The 25,451-nt window shown below is 49.9% G+C and overlaps 2 protein-coding genes across 2 annotated transcripts; one reads left to right on the forward strand and one right to left on the reverse strand.

Annotated features, from left to right (window-relative positions):
• Window positions 1-102: 102 nt before the first annotated feature.
• TRMT1 (tRNA methyltransferase 1) lies at window positions 103-6,413 on the reverse strand. Its single transcript, XM_027851152.1, has 17 exons — window positions 6,278-6,413; window positions 5,469-5,767; window positions 5,195-5,250; window positions 4,663-4,787; window positions 4,296-4,483; window positions 4,096-4,211; window positions 3,798-3,910; window positions 2,783-2,931; window positions 2,497-2,580; window positions 2,079-2,148; window positions 1,855-1,989; window positions 1,674-1,759; window positions 1,144-1,252; window positions 982-1,058; window positions 633-752; window positions 398-518; window positions 103-260 (listed from the first exon to the last, which is right to left on the reverse strand). Exons 2-17 carry the CDS (start codon window positions 5,744-5,746, stop codon window positions 168-170), a joined length of 1,920 nt encoding a protein of 639 aa, XP_027706953.1. The 5' UTR covers window positions 5,747-5,767; window positions 6,278-6,413; the 3' UTR covers window positions 103-167.
• A 1,810-nt stretch (window positions 6,414-8,223) lies between these two features.
• Window positions 8,224-25,031, forward strand: NACC1 (nucleus accumbens associated 1). The gene is made up of 6 exons (XM_027851153.1): window positions 8,224-8,272; window positions 21,755-22,787; window positions 22,893-23,066; window positions 23,710-23,815; window positions 24,039-24,136; window positions 24,356-25,031. Exons 2-6 carry the CDS (start codon window positions 21,860-21,862, stop codon window positions 24,613-24,615), a joined length of 1,566 nt encoding a protein of 521 aa, XP_027706954.1. The 5' UTR covers window positions 8,224-8,272; window positions 21,755-21,859; the 3' UTR covers window positions 24,616-25,031.
• The last annotated feature ends 420 nt before the right edge of the window (window positions 25,032-25,451 follow it).

Genomic DNA, 25,451 nt, shown 5'->3' on the forward strand with positions numbered 1-25,451 from the left:
CACACACACACACACACACACACACACACACACACACACACACACACCCCCAGTCAAGCCTTGCAAAGGTCCAGCAAGATCAACCAATGCCTCACTCTCTCGTGAGCGGGAGGAGTATTTAACTTTATTATCTGAATCCAAAGTGGGTAGTGTAGGGGCAGAGGCCCTCAAGGCAAGGAACTTGGGCTGGGCTCAGGTGGGATCAAGGGTTCCTCAGAGCTGTGAGAGTAACAGCATTCATTCCCCAAGAGGCAAGTTCCCTGGAGGGAGACAGGAATGGGGTTAGCTCAGGGATAGTCCCCCAACACTGAAGGGTAGAAAAAAGAAGAGATTAGAAGGGAGAGGAGAGGAAGAGGGGTGAGAGCAGGGAAAGCTGGAGGCAGGAGGGAGGCATCACCTGTTTGAACTTCTTGCAAGGGAAGGCCTTGAGCTTGTCGGTTCCCTGGTCCTTGCTGGGCTCCTTACGTTTGTTCTGTAGCTGTCGCCGTTTCTCTGCCAGCTCGAAGGGGGCCGTCCCCCTGGGAGCAGGAACTGACCTAAGCCCCTTCCTCATTGGAGCCCTTTCGGCTCCAAGCCCCGTCCTCACCCCTTTTACTGTGTTCTCCCCTCTCCAGCCCCAAACGTCCTCTTACCCTGATCGGGCTCGGGCCTTTGGCCCCCAGTTGGCTTCGGGATTAGCTTGGAATCGCTGGAGTCCTTGCTGTCGGGAACTGGGATTAGCATCATCTCGGATGGAGAAATTTGCCTGAAGCCTTTAGGACAGTGTGGAGGGTGGGGACAGTGTTAGGGGGGGCATGCGTACACACGGGTCTGCCAGAGTGTCTGTGTGTTTGAGGCCATGGCATCTCATGGAGGACCTGAGATCCTTGGGAGTTTATTCAGTTTTGTCTTGCTATCCCATGTCCACCACAGAGACACATGATGTTTGCTGATTGAAGGTATGTCTCATGCTGTGTGCTTTTATCTGCCTCCCCCCCATACCTGGGCTCGACTTTGAGGATATGGAAGGCTGGGCTGGTCTCTGAGAGACGCTCTCGTTTCACAGGGTTCTCTTTCTCCTGGAGGTTTCGGGGAGGGAAGGAGATGAGGGCCAAGCAGTTTCTCGGGTGTCCCCAGCCTCAAGCTCTCATTCCTGCTACTCACCCAGCAACGCATGATATCCCAGAGCACTGAGGGTGGGACGTCTGTCTTCACAGCATTCTTACAGGCGTGAGAGAGGCTCACTCGGTAGCCAGCATGTAGGAGTGCAGACCTGGGAGCCAGAGACACATGGCTACAGAAAGCTCCTGATCCCACCCCCAGCCCCCGGGGTTCCCCAGAGGGCACCAGACAGAAGGACTCTGTGTGTGGTGCGCTCATGTGCTTGTGAGCATAGCCACCTGCATTCTCACCTCCTCCTACACACTCGTGTCTGTATGTATGAAGCCTGTGGTCTCACGTGTATCCATACCTGTTTGTGGATGTCTCTGCCATGGGCAGCTGTGTCTAGACATGCCTGTGTATTCGTTGGTCAATGCACGTGTCTCTGGGCCCCTGTGTTTCCACACACTCCCCTTGCAGTTGTGGGTGCTCTCCCCACTCCATCCCCACCACTATCTATGTCTATCTGGTCTCATGTCTGTGGATGTGTCCCCTGGTCCTGCCTCTAGGTGTGGCTGGGCTGTATCTCTTACCGAAGCTGTAAGAGACTGGGTGTGTTGCAGTGAATGGTACTGCTCAGCTGGTCCAGAGTGTAGTACAGGGGGACGTCTGGCAGCTCCTGGCAGCAGAGGGGTCACACAATGGGTGGGGATGGGAGGAGATGTGAGCTCGGGCTTCCCCCCAAACACCCTGGCCATGGCTCCTGACCCCCACCTCAGTGACCATACTAAGGACACCCCGGATCCTTGCTGATGTCCGGAAACGCCCAGGGTTCCTGTTGACGGCAGTCAGGACCTGACCCACAAAGTCCAGGTCATGGATTGGCTCTGCCCAAAGAGGGCCACCCAGCTGTGGATACACAAACACGTGGGGAATGAGAACAATGACCACTCCACCACCATGCCCTTATCATTGGCCCAGGCCAACTGGTGACCCACCTGATGTCGCTGCCCACAGTGCTCACACTCAGATCCCACTGGGGGGCCTGTGGCCGCAGAGAATTTAACACTGTGTGGATGTGAGCAGATATGGGTGAGAGTGGTGAGTCTGACGTACTCCTTCCTGCCCCTTACCTCGACCTTACTTCCTGGCCCAGGTCAGTTCCCTCTGGCCCTCCCTACCACCATGTCCAGGCTGATCCCTTCCTGCTTCTGTTGTTCCTGCCCTGGGCTCAGCTGCTTCACAACTCCTAGACTCAGTTTCCCCACTCTGGGCTCTGGCCTTCACATACCTTCCCAGCTCTCATTACTTTATCCCTGACAATGGTCATGGCTTTATTCTTCACACCCCCTATCTCATCCTGCCTCACATCCCTGGGGCCCAGCCCCAACCCTCAATAAAAGCCTCCCAGTTTACCGTCCACCATTGTTCACTGCCTTGCCCAGTCTTTGCAGGTGGAAGGAACTGCAGCCAACACACTGGAACACAAATCCCTGCTTACTAGGGACAGATAGGTGGGGGGAAGAAAAGGGTTCTCAGCCAGGCCACCCTGCCCATTCTACTCCCCTTTCTTACCAGTCCACAGACTACCCTCGTCCAGGAAGCCCTCCTGGATTCACACTGGCCCGCCCTGCTCCTCCTGCACAGAGAACCAAGCCCATGGCTCCAGGGGTTCTAGATAGCCCAGTTAGAGGGGCCTGACCTGGCTGAGGCTTTGACTTTGGCCTGGCCTGTGTACACACGAACAAAGACTCGGATGTAGAAGTCGGCGCTGATGCTGAGCAGGGGGACGATATATCGTTGATAGCAGTTGGCCCGAAGGTCTAGACTATGCAGCACGATTCTGAGTGCCTGGAGGAAGTGTTATCAAAGGGATCATGGGATTCCCAGCGAATCAGTCTAACTGAATCTAACCCTTCTTTTCTATAGATGAGGAAGAAGTGGAGGAGAGAGACGACTTCCACACAGTCACATAATGAGTAAATGGCAGCCAGGATTTGAGACTTGAATGTCCATTTAGCACTCTTTTTTATTATACCAAGAGTCCTAGAACCATAAAAGGCTCAAAGGGGATTGAGCCAACCTCCCTTCTGTAGACTTCCACTTCCTTTAATGAAATGACTAAATGAAGGTGAGTACAAGTCCTCAGGGGTAACAAGGACATGTCCAATGTCACATAGGTGACATTCCAGCTGAGGTCTTTTGAATTCTATATGCATGTTCTTCCTACTAAGCCTGGGAGAAGGAAAATGTATAAGGAGTGGAGGAAGAATCTGAACCCAGCTCCTTTGGCCATACCTAAGGTTCTTCCTCCCCTCAGCCCTGACACTTCTGTTTCCTTTTTCTGTGTTGTCTCCCCCCCGCATCAGATTAAGTTTCTTGAGAACAGGGATTGTCTAAGGCCTTTCTTTTTAACCCCAGCACTGACACAGTGCCAGCACATAGCAGGTGCTTAATAAATGTTGACTGAGCCTGACTCTGAATTATTCCCAGAACCAGAAGCACAGGAGGAGGTGGAAGGCTAAGCTACCCCTGGGGCCCTTACCATTTCATTTTTTTGGGGGGGAGGGGGGGCTAGGCAATGGGGTTAAGTGACTCGCCCAGGGTCACACAGCTAATAAGTGTTATGTGTCTGAGGCCAGATTTGAACTCAGGTCCTTCTGAATCCAGGGCCAGTGCTCTATCCACTGCGTCACCTAGCTGTCCCCAGCCCTTACCATTTCATGACAGGCTTTGCTCTTGATGGACATAGCTCCATATTTGCTATAACATGTCTCACTGCTGTTCCCTGCCATCACGGCCATGTCAGTGCAGGTCACACACAGCAGACCTTGGGGGAATTGGAAAGATTGAGAGAAAAGGGTCACAGACGGGGCTAAAGGCTGGCTTTGATAGGCTCTAAAACTGATGAGACCCTTACAGATCCTTTAATCCAATCCTTTAATCCCATCACTTTCTAGGTCAGGGAACCTGGGGTGGGAAAGGGCCTTTTCTCCCTCTCTGCTGCTCTGTTACCTCCTTCAGACACAGCCTGCACTGCAGCATCTAGGAATGTGGCTGGGCTTCCGTAAGGGTCTAGGTCAATGACATCAAATCGCTGAGATCCCCTTTGGTGCTCATACATCAACAGGCTGGGGGAAGAGGCACATGATGGTCACCTAGGGCAAGCCCAGGCCCCCTGGCTCCCTCCCCACCAAAGTCTCTGGCACTCATACCGAGCATCAGCTAGATTAGGCTGAACCAGGTGACTAACGTTGTTTAGCTGGATATTGCATCGTATGAGGTCCACAGCCCGGGCAGAGGCATCATTTGCTATCACGGCTCGGAGGCCTGGGACTTCCTTGGCAAACCGGATGGAGCGAAGGCCTGATGCTGCCAAGCCCTCCAGCACATACAACCCCTCCTGGAGGAGACAAGTTAAGTCAAAGGGCAATCCCCCCCATAATCTAACTAGATCCTGACCTCCCAGCCTTCTTCTACCCATAAGCTCCAGAGGGGTTCCGTGTTCCCGCAGAGCTGGAGGACAGACCTTTGCCTCCCTTTGCCCTCCCAAACCCCATAAAGACCCCCGGTCAGCCCCACCTCACAGATGTTCCCCACAGCTGCTGTCTGGGGCTGGTCCCTGGGACGGGGCTCAATGCTTCCCTTCTCCGATTCAGCCAGGTTCACAACCACCTTCTGAAGCTTCTCCTCACCTGGTACCTCAACTACAGTCACCCATCCCCAAACCATGCTGGTGTAAGGGATGATCTGCCTCTTCCTCCCCCCCTGCCCCAAGGGAAGTCCCCCCGCCCCCCCCCCCCAAGGAAGCCCCCACATCACTCCTCCCTCCAAGGGAAGTCCCCACACCCCTCCCCTCAGCCCTGTCTTCCAGGTATCTGGGATCACAGTGACACAGAACTTTTCCAGGAAGGCTTTCCTGATTACCAATGGATACCTAGACTCCAGACAAGGGGAAGACATGGAAGAACCACCCAGACCTATTCTAAAGTCCACCCAAAAGGAAAAGTCCCAGAGACACGAGACAGCCCAAGAGTGTGACCTATCTCTGGTTGATCATGGATGGGTGGGTGGGGAATTAGAAAGGAAGAAGGTGTTGCAGGAAGGGTCTCACTCTGAATTCCTTTGGACAAGAGCTGTATCCGAGCAAACTCTGTAACGACGGCACATCTGAGGGACAGGAGTACAATAGTGAGCATAGAAACCCTGGACCCCCATCCCAATATCAGCCTGGGATCTGCTTCTGGTATCAGAAGGGAGCAAATAAGTCCCATTGACCACAAGCTGATTTGGGGTGACCCCTGATCCAGCTAACCTTTGATCCCAGCCCTCCACTCTTAGACTGATCCCTGACCCCAGTCCTTGATCTGTCTGGCATTTCCACTCACGTTAGGTCTCTGTTGAACTCCTGAACTGGATTGTAAAACACTTCATTGCTGTTGGGAAAAACAATCCTCGCAGCTCCCTCGGAGATCACCGTTTCCCCATGTTCTGCCCCAGGTTGTGGCTGCTCTGAATGGGCACCATTCTCCATGTCAGCTGTGGCGGGACCTTTGCAGGCAGGAACTTTTGTCCCCTCCATAAAATGGGCTTGGCAGAAGCTTCGGAAATGGTTCAGGATGCTTCGGATATCAAGTTGCAGCCACACAGCAGCCCGAACGAGCATCTACTGGGGGCTCTTGCTTGACTGAGGAGGGAAGAAATAGCGGAAGTTTTAGTGACCATAGAAACTTAGATAAAGCTATTCTGCCCAATCTCATGGTCCCCGAACCCCACCTACTCATGCTCAGAGACCATGGGCTGGGGCCCTTTGGCCCCTGCCTCGTTATGCGACTATGGAAAGTAACAACCACTCTGGGCCTTAATTTACCCATTCGTAAAAAAAAAGAATTGTAAACGATTAGATCGCAATTGGGCCCCCGATTTCCCACTGCCCAGAAGTCGGACGCCGCCCAGAGCTGAATCCCTTTCGCGGGCAGCCTCTAGTCTCAAGGTAGCGCTTGGTCTCACGCCCCCATGGGATGCGGGCTTCAGAATGCAACCGAGACTTCCCTCCGGGGAGGCCACCCACCCCAACAGGAAGGCATCTCGGAGCCTGAAACCTGGGACAGCTCCCTGTCAGCAACTCCCGGACCCATTGGATCGGGCCGCGGCTCCTGGTCTGCACCATTCCGCTTCATACCGGGGTCTTTCTCACCTTTTCGGTAGCAGCAGTAGAGACAGCAAAGCAGAAATCTTGAACGGAACACGTTTCTGAAGTTACCTCTTGGGCGTCGCCATGTTGCCCCGGGAGAGCAAACGCTCAGGTGACCCTATCAGCCAATCCCAAACGACGCCTACGGAATGATGGAAGGGACAAATTTTACTTGAAGGAGACGAGCGAGACTTTGCGGGGCCTGGAGGAGGAGGTTTTGAAGTGAGTGAGAGTACTTGGTGTGTGGCTCAGCCACAGGACAAGCCTAGATGGATGCTACAACCCAAGCCTCTATCACTATTCATTGACTATTAGAGCTGAAAGGGAGCTTAAGGACCATGTTGTCCAATACCCTTATTTTAAAGGTGTAGAAACTGAGGTTTAATGGTGAAAGAGAGAGTTTTGAACTGAAGTTTCCTGACTCAAGTGCTTGCCCAAGCAAACTTGTGGAGCATCTGCTTTGATGCCAGGCCCATGCCAGGAACTGCTTACTAATTATGCCCTGCCTTCACACGTTAGAAGTTTTCAAACCACTTTGCACTAATTTGATAGACCAATCAATGTCAACCGACATATTATTTGCCTATTAACTGCTGGGCATTGGAGATACAAAGATGGGAAAAAAATATTCTCTTACCCCAAGAAAGGCAACTATCACTTCTAAATTTTACAGGTTTAAAAACTGAGGCCCATAGGCATTAAAATCCCTCACTGAGTCCCAGTGGAAGTTGGTCCTAGGAGAGAAAATATCTAATATTTATAAAGTGCTTTTAAGCTTTGCAAAACGCTTTATATATTATCTTGTTTGACCCTTACTACAACCCTTGGGACTGGTAAATTTGGTATCGGTGACTCAGTTTCTCAGGTAAAGGGGACTGAGTTCCCTGTTCGCCCTATGGAAGTGAGGGAATCAGAGGGACAAACCCCCTCTCCTTCCCTTGACCTCCCAAACGTTGCCAACTATGTAACTGGGGGACGTGATAGCCCCAGAAGAGTTCCTTCTCAGGATAGGGCTTACTCAGCAGAGGCGCCAGGCAAGAGGTGCCTATGGGGTCTCCAAGAACCCTTGCCCAAGCCTATTTTCCTCTGGAGGGACACAGCCAGGGAAACATTCCAACCTGTCCTCTCATTTTAATATGACCCTCCTCCATTTTACAGTTGAGGAAACTGAACCTCAGAGCAGGCCTGCGCCTCTCCTTGTGCCTGAGTTAGAAAACATTTTCCCCAAAAGAGGACGCTGTTGGGATTGGTCATTACTATGGAGATGTTTCCTTTGATTATATCCCTCCTCTTCCACAAAAATCCTTCTTCACTGGTAATGCCTATTTTCTTTCCTCTTTGAAGAGTTTGGAGGTAAAGGAGAGGAAGAATCGAGAGTTAATTGGCGCCAGTTCCCAAAGCTTGTCCCATCCCCTATTTCTTTCTCTTTCCCTTCCCCTTCCCTTTCCCCCTCCCCCACAGGCGGAGGGATAAGGAGAGGGGGAGGAGCTCAGTCGTCCTCGGCGCTCAGCTGGTCAGGTCTGCCCCGAGCACTGGTTGGGCGGGGGGAGGGGGCGGGAAGAGAAGGGAACGTCCGGCCCATCTCGGTACCCACAGTCACAGCAGCGGCCGTTTTTTTTGGTTTTTTTTTTTTTTTTTTTTGGCCGTTGCCGCCGCGGCGATCGTGCGCTCTGGGCTCGGCTGAGGCGGCCTGGGCCGACAATGAATGGCCGCCGCGGCTGCCGCTGCTGCTTCTGCTGCTGAGGAGGAGGAGACGGAGGAGGAGGAGGAGACCCGGACCGGGACCGAGCCCGAGGCAGCGGCGGCGGCTGTGGGGGCTGAGGCGAGGGCGTGAGGTGGGCGCGGGCCCGTGGCCCCAGAGCCTGGGAGCCGAGAGAGGCCGGCGCAGGGCCCGGCCCAACACAGCGCAGCCCAGCCCGGCCCGTCCCGAGCCGGCGCAGCCCCGCTGGCCGCCCCGGCCCCGGCCCCGGCCCCAGCTCCGTCTCCGGCTCCGGACAGGTGAGCGAACGAGCGAGCACGGCACCAGCCCTGACCCCGACCCCGACCCCAGACCCAGACCCCGGCCCTGACCCCCGACCCGGGGTCTTCGGCCTCGGACCCAGACCCCGGCCTCTGCCCCTGGCCCTTGTCCTCGACTGGATCCTTGCCCAGACCCCGGCCCCGACTCTGACCTCTGACCCCAGACCCTCGAACCCCAGTGCCCAGTCCTATCCCATTTAAGCCGGATCTACACCCCAAGTTTCGTCTTACCCCTGTTCACGTCCCACCCAGACTCAGCCCTGCTCCATCTCGGTCCGTCCCTTGGCACCCCTCCTCCGCCTCAATTCTCTAAGTAAACCCACCTTCCAAACCGGCGGCCCAGCTCCTCTCCCCACCAAGGTCTTAGGCTTTCTCACCTCCCTGGACCCTCCATCCCCAGGAACTTTTGGTGACTCCTTCCTCCCTTTTGGATTTATTCCCCTTTGCACTTCTGGTGTTTGCAGACCTGCTCTCTCTCCTCTCCACTTAAGTAATCTCCCTTCTAAAATCCTTTGCCCGACCCTTCTTTTTTTTCTTGGAGTTTGGGGGAGGGGGCTGGTCCTGGAAAAAATCCCTCTTCCTAGCCCTAGGTCTTTTCTCCTCCTCCCAACCACTTGCCTGCCCTTCCATCCGGCAAATCTGAGTTGATAGGTGGAAGTACCTTGTAGGCTGTATCCCCAGGTACCTCCTTGACCCTCCCCATCCTCTGCAGCTCCACCCCTCCAAAGCCTTGCGTGGCCTGGTAATCTTGGGCAGCCCCTTCCTGTCTCCCCCCCCCCCCAGCTGAGGAGGTGACTCGGAGATCCCATCCCTTTTCCCTCTCCTTTCTTCCTCTGTGCTCTCCTCCCCTGCTAGCAAACAAGGTTCAAGGGAGGGGCCTGGTAAAGCAAACTTCCTAGTCTTCCTGGGGAAAAGGGGGGGGTGGGTAACCCCGGTGATCCCTCTCTCTCTTCCCCACTGGGAGTTGCTGGGCAGCTGTGTTTGTCGAGGGGAGGGGAGGGGGCAATCTAGGCCATGTGCTTTCAGAGATGGCTGTGAGGCCTTGTAGGGATTGGTGACTTCTTCCCTGAATTGTTTGAAGCTTTTGGGGGTGGGGGAGAGCCTAAAATGTACTTGGGGGTGGTGGTGGTGGAGATGACAAAGCAGTGAATTTGGTGCCCTGATAGAAATTAAAAGCACTTGGGACACAGATGGCAGGGCATCAGGACAGGCTTTTTCCCCCCAACTCTTCTTCCTCCTCCCTATCCCAGGTGTAGCCTCTTTTCTCTGTCCTTCCCGCTTCCCAGGGCTGGTTTCTCTCCTTCTCTGGCTCAGTCCTGGCTATGGCTCTGATTTTGACTTTGCTAGCTCTCGAAGCTGTGTTTCTTTGCCTTGTTGGGTGCCGGCTGGTTGGGTGGGTGGCATGTGGGCAGCTTTAGAAACAGCCTGGAACACCTAACGAAGGCATTTTGTTTTCTGAGGGGGTGGCCCCAGGGTAGTTGTCCCTCCCCTTCCCTCAACCCCCACCCAATAGAAAAGATTCCTGGGAGGGCCTGCCTGGCCTCCTGCAAGGAAGTGATAGTTTGTCCCTCCTGTCTGCCTTGGGATTGGAGGGCTGGAGTGCAGCTGTTTGGGCATCTTTTGCCCAGTGCCAGGGCCCTCAGTTCCATTCAGCAAACAGTCAGCATGTTGTGTGTGCTTTGCACTTCCTTCCTCAGCTCAGATTTCTTGGAGTTTTCTATTCTTTGCTTCTTGGGGCTGGAGAAAAGGGTGTGTGTGTAGATTTGCTTGCCTTTCCAACCTAGGCTTCAGTCTTTTCCAAGGAACCTGCAGGTTAAGGAATTGGGGAGATGAATGTATTGGTGCTTATTTATGAGTTAGTGGTTGCTTAATTCTCACCCAATAGAGTGAGTCTTTGTCGTAGGGAAGCTGTCCCTTGCCTCAACCATATGAGCCCTAGGGTCACCCTATGGAACTAACCAAGGGTTTGGTCTGCAGGCTGTCTTCAAGCACAGCTCCCCTGCTGAAGGCCTCTGATAACTGACTTGGGTCTAAATAGGGGTTGGGGGTAGCCCTCATCTGCTCTTTGAGCATACCAGGGATGCTTTCTCATTGATAATTCTGCCAGCCCAGTAGGACACTAAGCATCAACCGTGGGCTGATTTTTGGGCTTCTATATGAAGAATTACCTTGGGGAGCAGTGATTAGATTTATTCTTCTTGGTCCAGAGAGCAAAGCTAGGAGCTTTCAGAGCTAGGAGATATCAGAAGGGTAAATTTAAGTTTGATATAAGGAAAAATATAAAAATTAAGAGAATACAAAAATTGTCCCAAAGTGGAATGGGCAGCCTTATGAGCTACTGAATATTCCTCATCATTGGAGAATTATCTTAAAGAAAGTTTGTATGCCTACTTTGGAGGTGGAGGGGAGAGGAGTGGGGAGTGTTATAGAGCAGTTTCTGTTTGGGTTGGTCAGCCTGATCTCATAGCTCCATTTTACTCATTTTTCCCTTTCTCTGTTCTTTAGTTGTTGAAGATGCTAGGTTTTCTTCCCTGTATAGCCTCCTTGGGATGGAGCTGGATAGCTTTGTATCATATAGTTTGAAGATAGGGAAATCACCACTGGCATATGCTCTCCAAGACCCAGTAAGCTTGCCCAGATTCCATACCGAGCACTTACTGTGTCAGAAACGGGGATGACCACAGAAGTAGGAGGCTGGGTCCTTTCCCCTAAGGAGCTCACACTCTAAGGTCAGAGAATACATAGCAAACATACAAGGCCTTCCCTGACCAAGAGATCAGTGAATGTCAAGTAGTAGATCTCCAGTGCGTGCAGATGTGCTGAAGGGTTGCAGAGGAGATGGGATAGAAACCTATTCCCTAGACTTGAGAAGGGAGCAGAAGGGAGAATGTTTCTCTCGGGAAGCAGCTGAGTCTCATCTCCACAGCATAGGCTGTCAGGCATGATCAGTTGTATTTGTCTGTCCCATGGCAGCTTCAGAAGCCATAACCTTCCAAAGATTGCTCACCCTGGGCTTGTTCTGCTGGAACAAGGAAACAGAGCAGGGACCTACTTGGCCTTTGAGCTGAGGGGTAAAGGTGCCAAACCCCTTATTTCATACCCTGAGGATCTAGGGAATTGGAAGAGAGAAAGAGAAGGCCTTTCTGCCCCAAGTCCAGTTCTGATGGTCAAGATGCACTTAGCTCCTGCCCCAGAGAAACCTGTAAAGCCCAGGTAGCCCCAGCTTGAGTGGTCTTTGGGCTGGTGATAAGTGTCCAGAGTCCTGGAAGTTGGATGAGTTCTTTTGTCTCTAGGTTCTGGTTATTGTAAGAAGCAATAGCCTAAGGATATGTGGGAGACAGGTTTAGTGTTTGTGTTTGTATTTGCTTCTGAAGGGGAACTGAGCCTGGGCTTTTGTGCTTATGGCCACACTGCCCCAGGTTAGAAGACAACTAACTGTTGAATCTGATGCTTGGTCAGGGACAGTTCACTCAGCTTTACTCTTCCACCAAGATGTTCTTAATTGTTTCCTAGTTCCTTCCTTTCCTGATGATCTTACCCAGCTGTTATCTAGAACAGGGAGCCTCAAGGCCTGAGCAAAATGCCAGGTTGGGCCAGTTCTTCCAGGTTTAATGACAGGTTAGAAACAGTCCCTTTTCCTCCCCCCCCCCTTCTGATTGTTGGAAACCTATGCCCAGTATCCTCCACACATCAGCCTGCCTTTGGAGGCCCTCCTGAAACCTCTTCTCCCTTTGGGGAGCAGCTGCATTCTGGCCTCACCCTCATCTTGTTTCCAGGCTAGGTAGTTGGGGCTAGGATGAACTTCTAGGAGGTGAGGAATCTTTCCTTTCTTTTCAGTTTCAAAAACACTCCTGCTACAGGGGAGTAGCTAGGGCCTGAGGCTGTGATGGCATCTCTTCTGCCTCAGAGAGGCTGAGTTCTATCTAGGGTGCAGTTGGTTAGGGCAGCATTGCTCTATTGCTAGAACTCTTGAATTCAGTCCGCAGCTTTTTCTGGGGTAGCAATGGGGGCTGAGCTCTTAAGGTGGGAGGCTGTTGGTTTGTGCTTGTGTGGGGTGAGGTGAAGATGGAGAGGGAGCTGTCTTTGGTAGTTGTAATAACAATGATTTGGTCAATCAACAAACATTTGTTGATTGTTTCCAATGCAACTTAACTTCAACCAACTTAACAGCAAGCTCAGATAGCTAGAATATATGTTATTACATAGGTGCCTTAGAGAGTTGCAAAGCAAAATGAGATTAGCGGAGTAAAGACATTACACACTGGGCAGAAGGAGCAGGGAAGAATTCGTGGAGAAGATGGCATTTGAGCTTTTTAATGGGAATCCAGTATGCCAAGAAAGTGGTGAGGGCCGGCATTTCAGGCATAAGGATCAGCATAAGCTGAGACATGGAACTTGGAGGGCAGTAAGGTGTGTTTTGGGACCAGGGCAGAAGAACAAATGTGTTTGGCTGGAGTGTGGCTTGTGTACCAGGAGAATAATGGGAGAATTTGAAAAGTAGGGTGGTGGTAGATTTGGAGAGGGCTTTGAATGACTGACAAAGAAATTTGATTATAGTCCGCCCTTAGATACTATTGTGTGTTATTGCTTACCTAGTGCTTAGCAGCCCTGTATGAGAGAGGCAGGGCAGGTATGTTTATTTCCATTTTATAGATAAGGAAAATGAGGCTTAGAGAATGACTTGCTCAGTGTAACATTTTTTGAATGCAGCAGTTTGCACCACATTCCTAATCCAGCATTCCTATTTTCCCTTCTTCCCTATGCCATGGTACTTCATAAAGAATCTTACCTTTCCCTTCCTGCTTCATTTTCTCCTATAGATGAGTATACACTTTTGGTCAGGTCTGTTTGGAGTCTGAGGAAAGTAGAGATGGAGTCAGACATCCTGTGAGGCAGCTAGGTGGTTCAGTGGATAGAGCCCTGGACCTGAAGTCAGGAAGACCTGAATTCAAATCAGATCCATCCTCAGATACTTAGGAGCTGTATGACCCTGGGTAGGTCAACCTTGCCTCGGTTTCCTCTGACTGTAAAATAAGAATAATAACAGCACCTACTTCTCAGCCATTGTTTTTAGGATCAAATGAGATAATACTTGTAAAGTATTCAGCACAGTGCCCAAACGTAGTAGGTACTTAATAAATCCTTCTTCCTTATTTTAGGGGTGACTAATAGGCTCCCCATTTAACAGGGAAGAAGTGGAGGCTTCTCCAGGGATAGGGAAGTGCTTTGCTCAATGTCATGCAGCCAGTGAGTGGCAGTGCTTTGAGTAGCAGGCACTTCTTTAGCCCTTGTTCTGCAGAAAAACTGCTGCCAGGGACCTGAAAAGTGTGAGTTTTTGTCTTATGGGGAGGCACAGTAGGTGAATGATTGAAAAGCATCTGTTATGCACTTACCTGGTATTAGGTAGAAGGGATACAAATACAAAAGTCCTTCCCCTCCAGAACCTCATTGTTCTAATGACCCAGACTACATTTAGGGGGAATGGTAGCCTAGGAAGTCTCAGAGGTGGTGACTGGATCAGTTTGACAGTCCATTGACAGACCCTTTCTAGAGCTAATGATGATGTCGATCTGTGAGTCAGAGGCAGAAAGTCAGAAGAGGGTTAATGAGAGTTAAGCTCAAGGGTTTGGAGTACAAAATAAGGGCAATCAGAACCTGAGGAGGGAGGGCTCTCTGGGAGTGCCCAGAGGAGTTGGGATAGCATAAAAGCTCTCCCTTGAAGGAAGGGTAGGATTTGAACTGGCAGCAAGGAAGGAGAAAAAGGCATTCCAGACTGGTGAGTGGATGATGGAATGGACAACAGTGAAACTAGATTGCAGAGGTTTATGTTGGGGGAGACCTTAGAAGTAGGTTTGAGGTCAGATTGTGGAGGACTTTGAATGCCAGACTGGAGTTTAGACTTGATTCAGGATGGGATCAGAGGATCCGAGATGGGACCTTGGAGATCATCCTGGCTGATCCTCTCTGACCAGTGAGGAAACTGATGCCCAGAAAGGGGCCACAGAATGGAGATATTCACACTGGGCCTCTGATGCCAGTCTTGCACTCTTTCACATACATTGCCTTCTGGGTAGCTGGTGAGGAAGAACTGCTTTGGGGAGGTGACTTTGCTGGCAATTGAGTGGCAGGCTGTTGTAGGATCCCAGGGAGAGGTGAGGAGATGTTAGATTCAGGTGATACCCATTGTAATGGTGAAAGAAGGGGTTTCTGTGTGCATTCGCCTCACCTTTTCTACCAGATTTGTAAGCTTGAGATGGTAGGCACCACAGAATCTTGGTTATCTTTGTCATACCAAGGAGACAGCACTGCCCAGGGCCTGGCATAGAGGAACCGTTGTTTGAATCTACCTGCAGAGACTATGTGAAGGGAGAAGGTCTTGGTAACAGCTTGACTGTCTTGGACACTGGGGTACAGGCAAGAGAGAAGTAAGGTGACTGAAATTTCCATCCAGCCTGGGAAATGATGCTGTTGACAGACACAGGAAGTTGGGAAAGGGAACTGGGGATTCTTTTTTCTTTAACAGTTTGTTTTCATTCCATTGAGATCATTCTTTGATCCTATAACCATTTTATAGATTTAAAGATAGAAGAGACCTTAGAGGTCATTTAGTTCAACATCTTCATTTTATAGATGACCTATCAGGTCATCTATTCAGGTCTATAGATTTTATAGATTTTATAGATGAGGACACTGAGACCCAGAGAGGTTTAAGGGCCTTGCTCAAGGTCATGCTGTGATAAAGTAGAAGAGCTGGATTCTAACTGCTGAGGCTACATCCAGGAAGAACAAGACACTTAGACCACACAGCAGTGCTCAGAGAAAGGGCATTAGAGTAGTTGAGGAATACTTGATCTGGTTTTGGGAGTGGGGGGGAGAGAATATTCTTATTGTGTGTGGGGGGGATTTGGAGATAGAAAAGGATATTCCAAGCAAAGGGAAAACTAGGAGGAAGGCACCAGAGGTCAGAATAAATACAGTGTATGAGTGGAGACTAGTTTGACTGGAGGGGAAGGATGCATGTGGGAGAGAAGGGGGTTGGTAATTGATTGGAGGGGGGGACCTGGGAAAAGGGAAAAAACTAGTCTGATTTCTGAGTCTTGAGCCTGGGCAAATAGGAGGGTGGTGCGGCCTGTTGACAAACATACAGAAGTGTTCAGTTTCACGTGGCTACTAATTGTCTCCAGGATCAAGTTAAAATTACTTAGTCTGCTGTTCAAAGTCATCCATAATTGGCTTATCCTGCAGACAGTGGGGAGCCACTGAATGTTTCTTAGTGAGTGAAGTGACTTGATCAGAGCTATCTGTGCTTTAGGTTGATTAGTCTGGCAGTTTGTGGAGCATGGATTGAGACCTTAGTCAGAGACCCTTGTTTAGGGGGCTGTGGTAATTGGGGCAGAGGCCATGGGGTCATGGATATGTATGGTAGCAGTGGGGATGAAATGGCCAGAACAGATGTAAGAGGCAGTGAAGGAAAAATTAATAGGATTTGGAGACTAGATGTGGGGGGGGGGAGAGAGAGAGAGAGAGAGAGAGAGAGAGAGAGAGAGAGAGAGGAAAAGTGCTGGTGCTGTGAATGGTAAGAATGAAGTTGGGAAAGGAAGATGAGTAGTAGGGGCTTGTTGTTTTCTGAGGTAATGGCAAGACAGCTAATGAGAGAATCACAGAGCTGGGCAGCGCCTTAGAAGCCGTATTGTCCGCCTCATAAAAGAGCAGAAGGCCATTTTACACTGTTCCCAACATGAGAATGCCAACCCTTCACTTGAAAACCTCTAATAAGTTGAAATCTCACCCGATTCTATTGTACATAGCTTTAATTGATAGGATGTTTTTCCTTCCATCAAATTTGTTATGTTGGCTGTATGAAAAAGCTTTTTATTAAGTACTTATTCTTTGCAAAGCACTGTGCTAAGCTATTGAGATAAAACAGAAAAGTAAGAACAGTCCCTTTTCTCAGAGTGCTCACATTCTGATAGAGGGAGTCCTAGCCAGCCCACAGAGGTGCGTAGTGAGTGGCAGAGCTGGGGTTTGAACCATTATGCTTAATGTCCAAAGTGAAATTCCTGATCGTTCTGCACAAACCCTCCCTTTTCCCTAACTTATTACTGTTGAGGGCATCGCTATTCTCCCAGTCCCAACGCTCACAACCTAGGGGTCATCCTTGACTCCTCAATTTCTTTCATGCCAAATCCAGTCTGTTGTCAAGACCTGTCAAAATATACACCCCCTTATCTCTGATGCTGCCACCACCTTGTTGCCGGAGGCTGTTGTTCCCTGATTCCTTGATGGTTGGTCTCTAGTCTCTCCCCACTCCAGTCCATTGTCCACTTAGCTGTCCATTGATCTTTAATCTAGATCATAGATATGACTAGGTCACCCTCTTTCTCAGTAAACTCCAGTGGCTCCCTATTACCTCCAGGATCAAATCTAAAACCTTCTGTTTGGCTTTTAAAGCTCTTCATAACCTGGCCCTTCCCTGCCTTTCGAGTCTTAAACCTTACTCCCCTGCACACACTTGGATTCACTGACTTAGCTTCCTTGCTGTTCTTGAACAAGACGTCTCCTGATGCCTGGAACTCTCCCTCCTGTTTTCTGCCTCCTGACTTCCTTGGCTCCTTCAAGTTTCAGCTTAGATCCCACCTTTTGCAGGAAGACTTTCCTAGTCCTCCTTACTGTTAATGTCTGCCCTCTGATATTATCTCCAATTTCATCATATAGATCTAGAGTAGTTAAGTGTTGCAGTGCTGGAGAGTGCTGGACCCTGCAGTCAGGAAGGCTGGAGTTCAGATGTGGCCTCAGACACTTACTTAGATGTGTGACCCTGGGCAACTGTTTGTCTCTTTCTTTAAATTTATGTGGGCAAGTCTCGTAACCCCTGTTTGCCTCTCTGTCCCCATCAGTAAAATGGACATAATAAAAGCACTTGCCTCCCAGGGTTGTTTTGAGGATCAAATGAAATAATAATTATAAAGTGTTTAACACAGTGCCTGGCACATAGTAATGCTGTATAAATGTTAGCTATTATTATTATTATTATTATTATTAATCTTGTTTGTACATAGTTGTTTGTGTAATCTCCCCTGGTAGACTGAGCTTCTTGGGAGCAGGAGCTGTGGTTTTTTGTTTTTTTGGTTTTTTTTTGCTTTTCCTTGGATTCCTAGGGCTTAGTACAGTGTCTGGCACATAGTAGGGTACTTAATAAATAGTGCTTCTTGACTTGACTTAAATGCTGGGGAAGACACACAAGAAGAATAAGATGCCTATGTGTGCTAAGAGAGAGGGGAGCTCACTGGGGATTAGAGTGGTTGGACAATTCTTGAACTGGTCCTCATGTTTTGGACCCCAATGGCAAGAGATCTTTTTATAAAATACAAAGGAATTTCCAAACCCAAAATAGGATCGATGACTTCCAGAAAGTCTTTTTATTTTTTTAAAGCCTAGGCAGGATAACAGAACCTAACACCGTGCAGTTCTTATTAAATTGCTCAGAAGACACGTGATAGCGAATTGGCATCATGGTTTTGGAAGTCTATCATAGCGGTTATAGAGAAATACCAGCACAGAATGAGCGACAGGACAAAAACCAGTGTGACAGCGTATTGGAGAAGCCGGAGCAGGGGGTGGTCTGCATGGTCCGTGGCTGCAGAGAGGGCAGCTAACCTCGCTGACAGGGTTAGATTGGAGGGCTTGGAGGAAGCCTTGGGGGAGAAATGAAGCAGTTAGAAACACATGTTCTGGGAGTTTATGGAATCTTGGCTCCAGAACTAGAAGGGAGCTCAGAGTTGCAGCTTATCGAGGCCAGCGCTCTCTTGTTACGGACTGGGCCCAGAGAGATTGCAGGCAGTGACTTGCCCAGGCTTCCATAAGTTGAGGGGCAGATCTGAGTTTTTGAAACCAGGTCCTTTGACTCCAAATTAAATGATCTTTCCACTTTCAAAAGTGATCGTTGTCAATAATTCATTTGAGAAAGTGAAAAGTGTGGGGGACTATGGGTACAGAATTTGGCATGCATTACAAAACTGGCTTGTTCTCTCCAGTTGGATTTGCTGAACTTTTTACCAGTAAATAGCAGTGGGTAGAGATGTTAATCACTGAAGGCTGAAGGGTTAAATGAGTGTTTTTGGAGGCTAGGAGTACCAGAGGGAAGCAGCCAGTGACAGTGGAGAGCTTTCCTTATTAAAAAGAATAGCCAAAGAAGGAGAATGAATATCTTTGCTTCTGCTGCTTGAAGGAAGGAGAGGAGAGTTGAGTTGAGTTGCAGGCTAAAGAAGTGTTCAGCGTCACAGTGGTCTCCATGTACTCGCTTTGCTTATGGTCTAGGATGGTTTTGTCCTGGCCGTAAGAGTGGTGATTGCAACAGAGACCATCACTGCCTGGGTTCTGTGGAGCTGAAGTTGAGGAGGACATCAGGCCAAAAGAATATCCTAGAGTCACAGTGCCATGCCACTCAAAACAAAACAAAAAACCCCTCTTTCTTGAATAGCTGGCATGGCCTGGGCAAAGGCCAGAGCTGCTGGGAGCTTTCTCCTGCATGCAGCTTGGTGAGAGATGCAGTACAGGAGCCAGCCCAATGCCATCCCCTAGCCTTCTGGGATGTGGGTCAGGAATGTCAGTCTAGGGTGGCAAGAGAGATTTTAGTTGGGGATCAGGGTGTTTGAAGGTATTCCTGGAGGGGGTTGCCCCACCTACCTATCCCTTTCCTCCCCTTGTGTTGGGATGTGAGGTACCACCTACCTGGTGAGGTTGAGGGCCCAGTGTCATTTTGGGGCAGAGGGGAATCAAATAGCACTGGAGCTGTTTTGCTGACCTCTTGGGCCCTGATTTGAGCCAGCTTTAGGTGGGAATTTAGACAGGGATTCCTGGCAGAAACCACCCCTGCCTGCCCCTTAGTCAGTGGGCTAGTGGAGGTAATTATGCTGAGCTCATTCCTACAATGATGCTTAGTTGTAGTGAGAGGGTTGTAGTTATGGCTTTGGTGCTCAGTCTTCCATGGACTGGGAGTATCTGGCATACAGTAAGATCTTAATAAATACTTACTGAACCGAATGAGAGAGGTTGGCATTTCTGAAAGATCTCGATGTAGAATCTAGGTGGGTGACATTGTAAGTCATGGTAGACCTCCAAGGGCCCCTCCCTGCCTTCTACCTCTGCCTCTCCTCACAATTGCTCATATGTAAAATGGACATAGTAATTACACTACCTACCTCTTCAGGATTGTTGAGGAGAAAATGCTTTGTACCTGTGAAAATGTTATAGAATTTGGAGATGGTATTTATTATTGCTGTTTTCCCATCAGCTTACCCTATCTTTCTCCTCTTCCCTTCTCTTTCTTTCCATCAGCCTTTAATACTTCCTGCATTATTCATGCAATTCACTGAAGCCTGAGTAGGGGGTGGGTGGGGTGGGGGGGTGGTCTAGGTAGCATGGCCAGTACCCAGGCTGGGCGCTTTGAGGATCAGCCAGTCTGAGAAAGTGACTCATAAGAAACAGGTAGATGGGGGTGGGGGAGGTGCAGATTGAATCTTTGAACCCATAAGGTCCCTTCTCCCTAAACATCAGCAACCCCAGACTCAGGCTTCCTGGAGAAATGGAGGATCAGTGGAAATCACTAGGGATCCAAGCTGGATACATTTCTGGTTTCTTCCCTCTAGTCAATTAGGTCTCCATAGCCCATAAAACTGCTTTCTAATTAACCAGGTATGAAGGTTTAAGTATCCTTGATTAGCAGAGCAATTTGCAATAATTTCTCCCCCAAGAATTGCTAATTGAATTTTTTAAAAGCCCTTTGGAGGCTGAGACTCCCCTCCTTTGCCCAGCCCATAGCCTCAGGTGTTTCCAGGCTCAATGGGTGATGAGATTGTCTTCAAAATCAATGTAATCAAATGAGATACTGTATCTAAATACTTTTAAGTGCTACATAAATGTCAGCTCTTATTATCATTCCTTTTAACCAGCTCTTGTTGCCTCCTCAATGTTCTCTGTCCCCTTTTTAGTACCATCCTCTTGTCCTTCTCCACCTTTGGGATACTTGGCATCTCCTGAGTAAGGGCGATTATTATCTGGGTTTCTCCATAGGCTTCTGACTGCTGTTCTGGCCACTCACCAAAGTTGTGCTGAGGAAACTAGAGACCTGGGATCTAATAGCAACTTTTGAGATAACTGTGTGTATTCTTGGGGGCCTTAGTTTCTTTCTCTGGAAAATGAAGAGATTTGGGTTGGATCAGAGGCTCTTAACCTTTTTTCTTCAGTCCTGGACCCTTTTAACAATCTCCTGAAGTCTATGGACTCCTTCTTAGAGTAAGGTTTTTAAATGCATAAAATAAAAAAATATAGATTACAAAAGAAAAATGATTATAGTGGAATACAGTTATCAGAATATATGTTTTAAAATTTTTTAAATGAACTCATTTTAAACCTAAATACAAAATAAGAAAGGCAAAAAAAACATTGCATGTGCACAGCAGAATGTAAGCAGTAAATTTCCATTTTAAGAAAACCAATATAATAAATACTACACATTGTGTCCAGAGCTGCCCATCTTTTCTTTGTTTCCTTGTAAGTTCTTTTCGTTTTCTGCTGTGCGCTTTTTGCTTTGTTCTTTTCCCCCTCTTCCTTTCTACACCTCCCCCCAGGCTGCAATTAAGCAAAGATATATTTTGTGTGTGTACACACGCGCACACACACACACATACACACAACACACACACATATGCATATACATACACACAAATATATACATACAACCATATATTTACATACATGCACTTACATATACATGTATATATACTTGGATATCTATACTCATACTCATACTCATATATAGATAGATATATTCACATGCATCTCTGTAAGACCGTACTATACTTGTTTGTCCTCTGTTTCTCTGAGGGTGGATAACAAGAATATATATTTTTTAAAAGTAGCTCCAAGTTGAGAACGCTATGGCTTAGATGATCTCCACAGTTCCTTCTGGCGCTAGCCTTCTAGGATTCTAAGAGCTGGTAGTGCCGGCTCCGTGAGGCCCACAATTCCTTTGGGAAATCACTGCATGTGGGGCCCAGAAGGTGGTTTAGCTAGGTCCACGGCATAGTAACGATGTAGCCCAAAGCTTAAGAAGGACAGTGTATAGCTTCTCTGTTCCCACATGGTCCATCTTCGGGGCTCAGGGCCCTATTGTTGACTGTCAGGTATCATATTTCTTCCTACTATGGAAACTACTTCTCTGGTGGCAGCCTCAGCTTAGCTCTGGAGAGGTGGGCAGGGTTCCTATGACTTCCCCCCAACAATGGGATTAGTTTGATACCCTCTCTCCCTCCCACCTAGACCCTCCATGCTCCTGTAATCCTTCCTTTCCCGTCCGAGTGTATCTTTTAATGCCTAGGCCTGGATACTGGGGGCCAGGATCCCCAGGTTCCAGGCCTGTTTTTCCACTTGGTACCTCAGCTTCTCCCTCTTGTCATCCAGGGAGGTTTGCCCCTGAGCTTTGCTCAGCCTCATTGTGTGAGGACTTTGACATCCTGGGTGGAGGGAAGGGGGGCTTCCCCCATCCCTCCTCAAGCTGCTACCATCATGGCTCAGACCCTGCAGATGGAGATCCCCAACTTTGGCAACAGTATCCTGGAATGCTTGAATGAGCAGCGGCTGCAGGGTCTCTACTGTGATGTGTCAGTGGTGGTGAAAGGCCACGCTTTCAAGGCCCACCGTGCCGTTCTGGCTGCCAGCAGCTCCTATTTCCGGGACCTTTTCAACAGCAGCAAGAGTGCAGTGGTGGAGCTGCCTGCCGCTGTGCAGCCCCAGTCCTTCCAACAGATCCTTAGCTTCTGCTACACTGGCCGCCTCAGCATGAACGTGGGTGACCAGTTCCTCCTCATGTACACTGCTGGCTTCCTCCAGATCCAGGAGATCATGGAGAAGGGCACAGAATTCTTCCTCAAGGTGAGCTCGCCCAGCTGTGACTCACAGGGCTTACACGTGGAAGAAGCACCCTCATCAGAGCCTCAGAGCCCCGTAGCCCAGACCTCCGGCTGGCCAGCTTGCAGCGCCCCACTCCCCCTCGTCTCTCGAGTTAAGACTGAGCAGCAAGAGTCAGACTCAGTTCAGTGCATGCCTGTAGCCAAGCGGTTATGGGACAGTGGCCAGAAAGAGGGTGGCAGCAATGGCAGCCGCAAAATGGCCAAGTTCTCAAACCCAGACCTAGGAGGGAACCGGTCCCAGCAGCCACAGCCCCTGGCACAGCAGCCTCAGCAGCAGCAGCAGGTGCCCCAAGGCATGGCACCAACCCCAGTGCCAGCAGGGGCAGCGGGTATGGGGAACAGGCCCAGTACATCAGAACGGACCAGTCCTGGGACATCCAGCGCCTACACTAGTGATAGCCCCAGTTCCTACCACAATGAGGAGGATGAGGAGGAGGATGCAGGGGAGGAGGGCTCTGATGAGCAGTACCGCCAGATCTGCAACATGTACACGATGTACAGCATGATGAATGTAGGCCAGACAGGTGAGTGGAGCCCCCTGGGGCGGGGGAGGGAGGGGCTTAGCCCCGGGGAGGCCCTACAGCCCCCATCGGCACTCCCCTCCCCTCCCCTCCCCACTCTCTCCCCAGCTGAAAAGGTGGAGGCCCTGCCGGAGCAAGTGGTCTCCGAGTCCCGCAACCGAATCCGGGTGCGGCAAGACCTGGCCTCACTGCCAGCTGAGCTCATCAACCAGATTGGCAATCGATGCCACCCAAAGCTCTACGACGAGGGTGACCCTGCTGAGAAGCTGGAGCTTGTAACAGGTGGGCCTGGGAGTCTGAGAGGGCCTGCCTTGCCTGTGTATGCAGTCACTGGGGGGGATAGAAGGCTGAACAAGGCCACCAGGGCTCCTGATCTTGAAGTCACAGTTTAGGAGGAGATAGGACATGTGCCTATAAAAAATGACACGAGTGGTTAAGTGAGTGATACAGTCAGCAAGTACTTAGGACTCTCTTGAGGGAAGCATTGGGGCAGTTGGAAAAGTCAGGAAAGGCTTGAGAAAGCAGGACTTGAGCAGGGCCTTTAACATAAGACGGGTTCGACTTGGGAGAGCGTTTCCAGGCTAGGGGAGCCAGCTAGACTAGGTGGGGATCTTTGAAGAGGAGCTTCACTGGGCTTGAACAGGAGCAGGAGCAGTTAAGCTTTCATGTCTCCTGAAATCTCTTCCAGTCCTAGTTACTTCTTCCAGCTCCATTTTGTTATCTTGGCCCCTTGACTCTCATTGTGTATGTCCTCAATATGGCCAAGCTCCAGCCTGGGGCTAGAGGTTCATCTGCCTGGGGTGGGTAGGGTTAAGGTAGCTAAGTGGGTTTTTGTGGGTTGGCTATTGGTTTAGAGGGATGAGCCTTTGGGTGATCTTCCTGGCCTTTACTCAGCATGCAAATCTTCCCCCCTCCCCTTTACCAGGCACCAATGTATACATCACAAGGGCACAACTCATGAACTGTCACGTCAGTGCGGGCACAAGGCACAAAGTCCTCCTTCGTCGGCTCCTTGCCTCCTTTTTTGACAGGTGAGGCCTAGTCTTCCCTTCATTTAAAACCAGCAAGCATGTGTTGATGCCTTCTGTGCATCCAAGGAGTTCTGGGACCTAGCCTGAGGGCCCCATGAAACTTGGCTATGATTTAGTCCCTTCCTGCCCCTCTGGAGTAAAGGGCTCAATGCCCTCTCTTGACCTGGGCTGTCCAGGCTAAGGGTCCCGTGGGGTTCAGCTCTGATCCCGCTTCTCCCTCCAGGAATACTCTGGCCAACAGTTGTGGCACAGGCATCCGATCTTCCACCAATGACCCTAGAAGAAAACCCTTGGACAGCCGGGTCCTCCATGCTGTCAAGTGTAAGGACTGGGGCATGTTGGGGAGGGAGGGAGTCCAGGGCTTGGGAAGTATGGAGCCAGTCCCCTGGAGGGACATGGGGCTGGTTCAGCTGCATTCTTTCATTGAGAAAATACTTTAAGTGCCATTTTGGTGCTTAGCACGTTTCTATGTGAGGAAGACGGAATGAGCCATGGTCCTTAAGACTTCCCTTCCCTCCTCTCCCTTCATCTCTCCCCAAGTCTACTGCCAGAACTTCGCCCCCAACTTTAAGGAGAGTGAGATGAATGCCATCGCAGCGGACATGTGCACCAATGCCCGAAGGGTAGTGCGTAAGAGCTGGATGCCCAAGCGGAAGCCACTCGTGGCTGAGGGCGATACATACACGACCTTCATCGATGACACAGGCAGGATAGAGCCCGACTTGATGGGTGTGGAGCACGGCTTTGAGACGGCCAGCCATGATGGTGATGCTGGACCCTCAGCCGAAGCCCTCCAATAACCTTTCCCCTCTTTCCTGCCCTGCCTAGCCTGGCCTCTCCTGGCCTGCACCCCCATTTTCCTCTCCCTCTTCCCCAACCGCAGGCTGCCCTTTGGCAAGGGTTCCCTCTGCCTTTCACTTTGGACTTTGTTTATTCTTTGGTTAACATCCCCTCCTGTTCTTGGTCCAGTTTGCCAGAGGGGAAGTGTGATCACTGCACGCTGCTGTCTGTCCCATTCTCCCCTTCCCTGCAAACAGCACCACTTCTTTCCCATGGGGCACAAGGCACCAAGGAGCAGAAATCCAGGTGGTCTGTGTGGTCCTGTGGGGTGGGCTGAAGTGGGAGGTCTCACTGGTCTCCTCCTACCCTGTTCCCCATTTCATGACAGGCACTGAGAGTGGCTGGGAGAGTGTCAAACATGGTTTTGTTTCCTTTACTTTTTTTTTTAAACACACACTCAGAATGATCTAACTATATATATATATATATATATATATATAAAGAGAGAAATCTATAGACCTAGAAATAATATATATATATTATAAAAATATTTACCAGGAAAGGAAAAGCATGTTCGTCCTACAAGCAAGAGAAAATGAGTAACAGACTGCCTCTCAGTGGCAAACACTCCCCCTCTCACCCCGCAAGTCAGTGCCCCAGTGGTATCTTCAGGAGTGGGCACTGGAGATTTGGACTCTCTTTCTGCCCTCTTGGAAGATTGCCCTTGGATGCCAGAGTCAGCCTCTGGCTGTCTTCATACTTTGTTCTTCCAGGCCTCCAGTCTGCATTTCTGCCCTTCTTCCTCCTCCTTCATAGAGCCTCTGGCTTTTTCATCTTCATTCTTAGCCCACTTTTC

The sequence above is a fragment of the Vombatus ursinus genome, unplaced genomic scaffold (assembly GCF_900497805.2).
Source record: "Vombatus ursinus unplaced genomic scaffold, bare-nosed wombat genome assembly UNPS02009173.1, whole genome shotgun sequence".
Classification (NCBI taxonomy): Eukaryota; Metazoa; Chordata; class Mammalia; order Diprotodontia; family Vombatidae; genus Vombatus; species Vombatus ursinus.